Genomic DNA, 7365 nt, shown 5'->3' on the forward strand with positions numbered 1-7365 from the left:
TCAGAATGCTCTCCACAGTACGTCTGTAGAAATTTTCAAGTATTTTAGGTGGCAAACCAAATCTCCTCAAACTGCTAATAGAATATAGTCGCTGGTTTATCGTCATCGACTCGTGTTGTAAAATTTATTCTTTTATAAGGTTTCTATAAAATACAAAAATAAGCAGTGGAAAGCAGAATAGTGAGGTGGTGTTCATGACCAATTCCGAGGGGAAGAAGCTGTTCCTGAATCATCGAATGTGGGCCTTTTGGGTGGGAGGGGGGAGATATCAGAGGTAGATATTTTAGACTGGTGGGTGCATGGAACGTGTTGCCAAGGGTGGTTGGTAGGGGCTGATACTACAGGGATTGTTAAATAGGCACGTGGTGCGAACAGTGATGCAACCAGACAGATTGCCCTCCACAGCACATCCACGTTCAATGACTCTGCCATCGAGGCAGAAGGTACAAAAGTTTGATGGCTCATACCCCCAGGCTCAAGAGCAGCTTCTACCCCAATGTTATCAGACTGTAAACAGACCCCTCACATACTGAAAGACGGACTCTTGACCTCACAAGCTAATTCTTTTGGCAACGCACAAAAGATGCTAAGTGTGTCACTTCAGGCTCCTGTACCCCCTCCCTGACGGTAGTAACGTAAAGGGATCACGTCCCGGATGGTGAAGATCCTCGCGGATGGATGCCTCTCTCTTGAGGTGCTGCCTTTTGAAGGTGTCCTGGTGCTGGGGAGGTTAGTGCCCATGATGGAGCTGATGAGTTTACAACCTTCTGCAGCTGTTTCTGAATCTCCGTACCGGACGGTGATGCCACCAGTCAGAATGCTCTCCGCGTGACGTACCGAATCTCCTCGACTTCCAGCGTAGGGAGAATTGCCGAGGTAATGTGAATGCATGGGACAGGGATCAGCGTGGAGGGCCGAGATCGGAGTTGTTCTATCTCTCTGTGGCTTTCTGGCTTCCAGTCCTGTGAGCCATCAGTGGTGACGTCAATCTGAGTGAGTGTGGAGAGCTCTGTGAGTAAACCAAGGCCAGTTTGTCAGCCACGGTTATGTCCTTCACGGGGGACGATGTCTTCAGGACGCCCTGAGCCGCAGCTCATTGGGACATTCTGTTCCTTGGCCCTGAACTGCCGAATTCCTGGATCGGGATCCCGTGGGCTCCTGGCGTGCTCTGAAGCTCAGGGAGATGAGAGGTGGTCTTACTGCCGGATTCTGACGGGTGGCGGGGGGGGTGGCAAATACAGAGAAAAGTGTTCCCCTATTGGGTTTCTCCAACGAGAGGATTGTCATCCCAGGGCAAGAGGGTTTGTTCTTTCAGTTGTACGTAGAACAGGCTGTTCGGCCCATCGGGTCTCTGCTCACCCATCTATACCAGTCCCATCTACTCTGGAGGGCAATTTACAGCGGCTGATTGTCTCTGCCTCACCCTGATCAGTGGAGACTGGGATCGAACCGGGGACCCTGGACTGATGAAGCAGCGGTTCTCCCCGCTGCGCCACCACTGGAGGCTGCGAGGAGCATTTGTTGGGGTGACCGATATGGGAAGGATGGGATGTTTCCGAAAGAAAGTTGAGCGCGCCTCGCCGCTCGGACCCTATCCTGTGAATGATTGGTTCTCCCCCCATGCTCACCCTCTACAGGCGCTGGACGCTGGCACTGCCCCTCTGGGACCAGACGAAGTGGCCTTGTCCTGCATTGAGCGGCTGGTGGCAGGTGAGTGCAAGGTGTGAGATCCGCCACTCCGGGTCCCGCACACCAGGCCTGTTGGCCCATCCTATCCCTGCTAGCCCCTTCGGGGAAATCTCTCTGACCAACCCCCACTGCCTTTCAATTGGCCCCCAGCAGCCCCCCATCCATCTCCACACTAGGTTTAGCCTGTCCCCAAGGTCCCCTTATTAGAACGGGAAAGATTGACCCCCTCTCTTCGCTCCACTTTGGGTGATTCCGGCCCCTCTGTCGATCCTCGTCCCTCAGTAAGGCTCCAACAGATAACCTACGTCAGTTTATATCCATCTGTGAGGTCTCATTATTAGAAACGAGAATAATTTACCCCCTATTTTACCCCCCTGAATCAGTGGGGGTGTTGCACCCCCCCACCGCCAAGTTCTCTGTTGAATCTTATTTCTCAGTAAGTCTCCCAACAGATGACACACCCAGGAATGCCAGCGGTCTAAAGGTCCTACTCTTCGAAATGAGGAGGATTGACCCTGATGCCCCTCTCAAATCCACAGCCCCCTTGTTGACCCTCTTCCCCCACCCAACAGGTCACCCACCCAGGAATGCCAACCTCCCCCACCCCGAGGACAAGGAAGGTTTGGAGAGAAGAGGGACACTTGTGCTTCCCGCAGTTCACTCCCCTCCCACCCGTAGGTCCTCATCCTGAGATCTGGGTGCTGGCTGAAGGGCCAGCTCTGTGGGATGGGCGGACGTCTCTGCTACCCCGCTCGGTGGTGGGTTGGCGGGAAGGGGAGAGGGGATGGCATGGCACTGACACCCAAATATTAAACTGACCCGACCCCCTCACCCTCCCTCCAGCACGTTCTGACCCGGGAGGGCAACGGAGCCTCTTGTCGGCAGTCCAGCAGGCCGGGGGAAGGGTGTTTGGAATGGAACGGGAGCTGTTGTGGGACGGGGAAGCTGGGGAGGGGAGGCATTGGGGTCTGGGACAGCACGGGGAGTCTTCTGGGTCAGAAGGGGAGGGAGTGGACGGACAGAGTTCCGGAACAGCATGGGGAGGGGTCCTGGGGCAGGGGAGGGACAGAGGGAGCGAGTTCTGAAGCCAGGGTTGGGATGGGGCCGGAGGGGTTGACCCTCCCCAGATTTTAACCCTTCCCTCTCTGTGTCTCAGTGAGCAGCTCCCGCAGTAAAGTGCTGACGGCCTCTTCCAACCTCAAGTTCCAGCCCGAGGAGATCCGGCTGCATTGCAGGGACTTCCGACTGCTGCACTTCCAGCTGGAGCCCGGACACCGCTCCCGGCAGGTACTCTCAGCCCCTCCCCATCCCCTTGTGGCCCCAGTCCGGCTAGTCTCCTCTGAACTCTCGCATTAACAAGACATTTTCATCCACAGAACTGCTGCACACTGGACTTTTCCCTCTGTCTTTCTCTGTAAACTCGAGAGACTGTTGTGTGTGAAAATCCCAGGAGTTCAGCAGTTTCTGAGATAATCAAACCACCCCATCTGGCACCAACAGTCAAAGTCACTTAGACCACATTTGTTCCCCATTCTGATGGCTGAACGTCTGCCTAATAAATTGGCCACTGAGTGTAAGTGTTGGGCCCAGGGCAGGTCATCTGAGGTTTTAACACCCCGGAGTTTAAAACACTGGCTCTCCTTCCCTCTGATTTCCCCAGTGTAGACGGGCACAGGTTCCCTCTCCTGCCCCTCCTGGAGGTCATCAATCAGCTTCTGCTGATGTGAGGTGAGAGGTTGTTGTTGGGCACCAAACGATCCGTGACCAAACTTGCTGAGCCAGTCTGAGGTTCCACTTGTGATTTCTCAACGACGGTTGTGTCGTCTGTGAATCTGAAGATGGTGTTGCAGCTGTGCTTAGCCGCACAGTCACGTGTGTAGAGAGAGCAGAGCAGGGGGCAGATCAAGCAGCCTTGAGGTGTGCCTCTGTTCGTGGTCAAAAAGGGGACGGTCTTGCTAGTCCTCACTCACTGTGTAACTGTACAGAGTCAGTGTTTATTCAGGGTGAGGGTCACTGTACAGTTACAGTGAGTCTCTGTTTCAACAGGCATGCAAGAGTTAACACTGTGGACTTTGTTTTTAACAGATAGTCACACTGATTGCTCAGAGTTCTCGACCAGAGTCTCTGCGGGATCTGTTTTTGTTCGATTACGCTCTGGAAGTGACTGCAAACACTGGTTAGTGTCAGAGTGTCTGCCCTGTCCGAAGGACCGATGTTTGCGGTGTGATTGGTCTGTTCACGTGGAATCCCCGTGTGAATCTGTGTCTACCCTGTGTCTGCAGCTCCCCACCGATGTAACGCTGACTTGGAGAAGGATTTCTCACGCACCCGGTTGTTTGAATCCCATTTGGATTGGGAGAGTGAACTGGACAGGACGGGAGCGCGAAGCTGGAGGGTCAGCCTTGTTAACGAACGTTTCGAAGTCTCAGCCAGGTGATAGCTAAACTCTTGTGCTTTGTAACGGTGAAACATTACACTAGTTCACAGGAGGACACGCGAGTCCAGGAATGTTGGTCTAATTTCAAGTTTACTTTTAAGTGAGGTGTGCACGAGGTAGTATGATGATGTATGCAAGTTGTGTATTTTTACATAAAGTAAAGGCATCCGTTAGTCTTGCGAGACCATGGATCTGCGCCTGGAAAGTCTTCACTCTCCAGGCCTGGGCAAGGTTGTATAGAAGACTGGCAGTTGCCCATGCTGCAAGTCTCCCCTCTCCACGACACCAATGTCGTCCAAGGGAAGGGCATTAGAACCCATACAGCTTGGCACCGGTGTCGTCGCAGAGCAATGTGTGATTAAGTGCCTTGCTCAAGGACACAACATGTTCCCTTGGCTGGGGCTCGAACTCACGACCTTCAGGTAGCTAGTCCAATGCCTTAACCACTTGGCCACATGCCCACATTTTTACATATAACCCATAATTATTTAAATGAACAGGAATGCTTAATCAAGCAATGTATATGATTACGCAAATATTACTGAAATATTAAATACACAACACTCCTCTCTGCTTGGCTATAAACTCCAACTCAATAGAGAATGCACCCCAACTATATACAGTACATTATATAATACAACTGCTGTACAGATATTCGCAGCATAGTCAATGTTTAAATTGTCCCATTCAGGCCTAAAGATTTGATCACTGTGGAGGATTTCTTACTCTTGGGGGGCGGGGGGTAACATCTTTCCTGACAAGGGGTGTCACTCTGCTTGGCAGGTGAGACTTGTGGCTGTGAAACAACCTCAGGTTCTGGGGCCTCCTCCGTGATGTTTGTAGGAGCTTATTTTGAGTCTGCAGGAAGTGATTCTGACAGCTCTGATCACCTTCCCTATTTCTCAGCTTCTCTCTCTGGATCTACTTCGATCCTCTGCTTTCTTTCCCCTTTTCTTTCCAGTTTCTGTGTCTTGATCTTGGGAAGGTGCATTTAGCTCTCCGGAGTATTCATGTATTTATCATTCTCTTGCTCTCTTTATGATCTGATCTCTCCTCATCCACAGCTTCATCTGATGAATTCTTTGTTTTTGTATCTCCATTGACTCCTTTCATTTTAGCCTTCCATCCATCCAGCTGGCCTTTGGGCTTTGCATCTACTTTTACAAGCAGCTTTTTGTCTCCCACTTGAAGTTCATGACAAAACCCTAATGCAAGTAGAGTACATTCTGTTGTTTTAGACTCTCAAAATCACAATGCTTAAAACTTTCCTGAAGCTTCTTGAACTCTCTTCCAGCTTAAAACCAAGCCACATTTTGCAATTATCTGCCTGACTAACATATCAGAAGCTTTCTCAGATACGTTGCCTATGAAAACAGTTGTAGTCCGACCACTGCTTTGTTACTTCTGTGCTTCCTCTGAGCAGCATGGTCGTTTCTTGGTCCAATCTGCTTTGCTACCAAAGGCACAGAGTTGGCACCAACACCTGTTTGCCCTCTGTTGGGCAACGGTTCATGGTTTTCGACAGTTGTGGCATTATCCAGTACCTTTCTTAATTGGCTTTCAGTTTTCTTCATTGCAGAGTATATGACACACAAATGGTGGATGGATCCCCAATCAAGTAGATGTCTCAAACAATCCCATCTCCACAATGCTGACCCTCCTGATTTTACCGTATATAAACCCAATGTGGCTTGTTGGTTGTTGTATTTCACTATAATGGACGTCATTCCCACTGGCGTTATCTTTTCTCCAGTACAAGTTCCTAGTTGAATGTCTACAGGCTTCAGTTTGGTGTCTTTGACATGCTGTTCTAACTTATTTTGTGGAATGACTGAAACAGCTGAGACAGTATCCAATTCCATTTTAATTAATTTGCCATTCACTTCTGGCATAAACCAAGTTGCTTGTGTATTGTTAGTTTTCACATTTAAATCTCAAGGCTACCCACTCTTGTCACTCGCACCATCATCAGATTTTTCATCAACAGCATGTAGGTTAGTGCTCTTTTTGAAATTGTAACTTGACTTTTTATCTTTTACTCTTCTCTGTGCAGTCCATTTATTTTTGTCTGCCTGACATACTCTTTGTATGTGTCCTACTTTGTAGCATTTCCTGCAAGTTTTCCCTTTAAACCTGCATTGGTTGGTGAATGTGAGCCCCCTGTAACAATGGTAACACGATTTGTTCGGCCAGGCTGGTTTCTGTTCAGATGTTTCAATTTTGTTCATACTCACTTTCATTTCTGACTGCAACTCAATTGTGATTCCATTGGAACAGTAGTTTCAATTGCTCTTTTAAATGCATGTTGTGCTTCAGTTTGGAGCTGTTTTTGAATGCTTTCTTGTAAGATTCCACAAACTGAACAATCTCTCAGTGCATCATTACACCCATCACTGAACTGACAATTTCAGTTCAACCACATATGCTAAAATGGACCACCCCCCTTCTTTTTGATTCCATTTATGAAACCTAAAGTGTTCTGCAATCAATAATGGCTTTGGCTTTAAATGTTTCTGCATTTCTTTGACAATATCAGCAAAGGGCTGTAGCAGTCAAACTTTGAAACCAACAGTTAAACCCAATGCACTGAGCAAAATTGGTATTCGTTTGTCAGTGGCTACTTCATTTGCTTCAACAAAATACTGTTCAGTTTGCTCAGTATATAAAATCCAGTTATTTGTTGTGCAATCAAACAAGTCTATCCTTCTGATGTAGCCAACTATTTCAGCTTTTTAAATGATCATTATATAACCAGCTACTCACTCTTCATGAACCCATGAATTCTTCCTTTTTACTGCCTTTTTAAAAAAAAAACTCGATCATCTCTTCCCTTCTGAAAAACGTGCTGTGCAGTTGATTTTTTTAAAACTCTTCTATCTCTGCACATGCTGGGCTGTGTTTTTAACTCGCCGTTCCTCGCTGTGTTTCTTTTAGTTCGATCATCTCTCTGTGCTTTAACAGGTCAGTAGCCAATTCATGTTTGTTTTAAAAATACCTCGTCGCCAGTGCTACATTTTGTAACTTCAAAGCTCAAAATTAATTCAAAGTAGGACTGGGTTGCAGGTCTAACTTCGAGTTTACTTTCAAGCGAGGTACACACTTGTCATGTATGCAATATTACATGATGACGTATGCAATTCATGTATTTTTACATAAAGCACGTAGTTAATTATTTAAACAAATGAATGCTAAAAGTATCTTTATTATATGTAATTACTCAAATATTATTTAAAATATAG

At 47.9% G+C, this 7365-nt stretch overlaps 1 protein-coding gene across 3 annotated transcripts in view; it reads left to right on the forward strand.

Annotated features, from left to right (window-relative positions):
- Positions 1–7365, forward strand: part of mtmr11 (myotubularin related protein 11) — a 40167-nt gene that overhangs the window by 20858 nt on the left and 11944 nt on the right. For all 3 annotated transcript variants that reach the window (XM_063041802.1, XM_063041804.1, XM_063041803.1), the window contains exons 4-7: positions 1638–1710; positions 2846–2976; positions 3775–3865; positions 3972–4122. In XM_063041802.1, coding sequence (XP_062897872.1) covers positions 1638–1710; positions 2846–2976; positions 3775–3865; positions 3972–4122 — 446 coding nt within the window. The remainder of the gene's footprint in view (positions 1–1637; positions 1711–2845; positions 2977–3774; positions 3866–3971; positions 4123–7365) is intronic.

The sequence above is a fragment of the Mobula hypostoma genome, chromosome 2 (assembly GCF_963921235.1).
Source record: "Mobula hypostoma chromosome 2, sMobHyp1.1, whole genome shotgun sequence".
NCBI lineage: Eukaryota > Metazoa > Chordata > Chondrichthyes > Myliobatiformes > Myliobatidae > Mobula > Mobula hypostoma.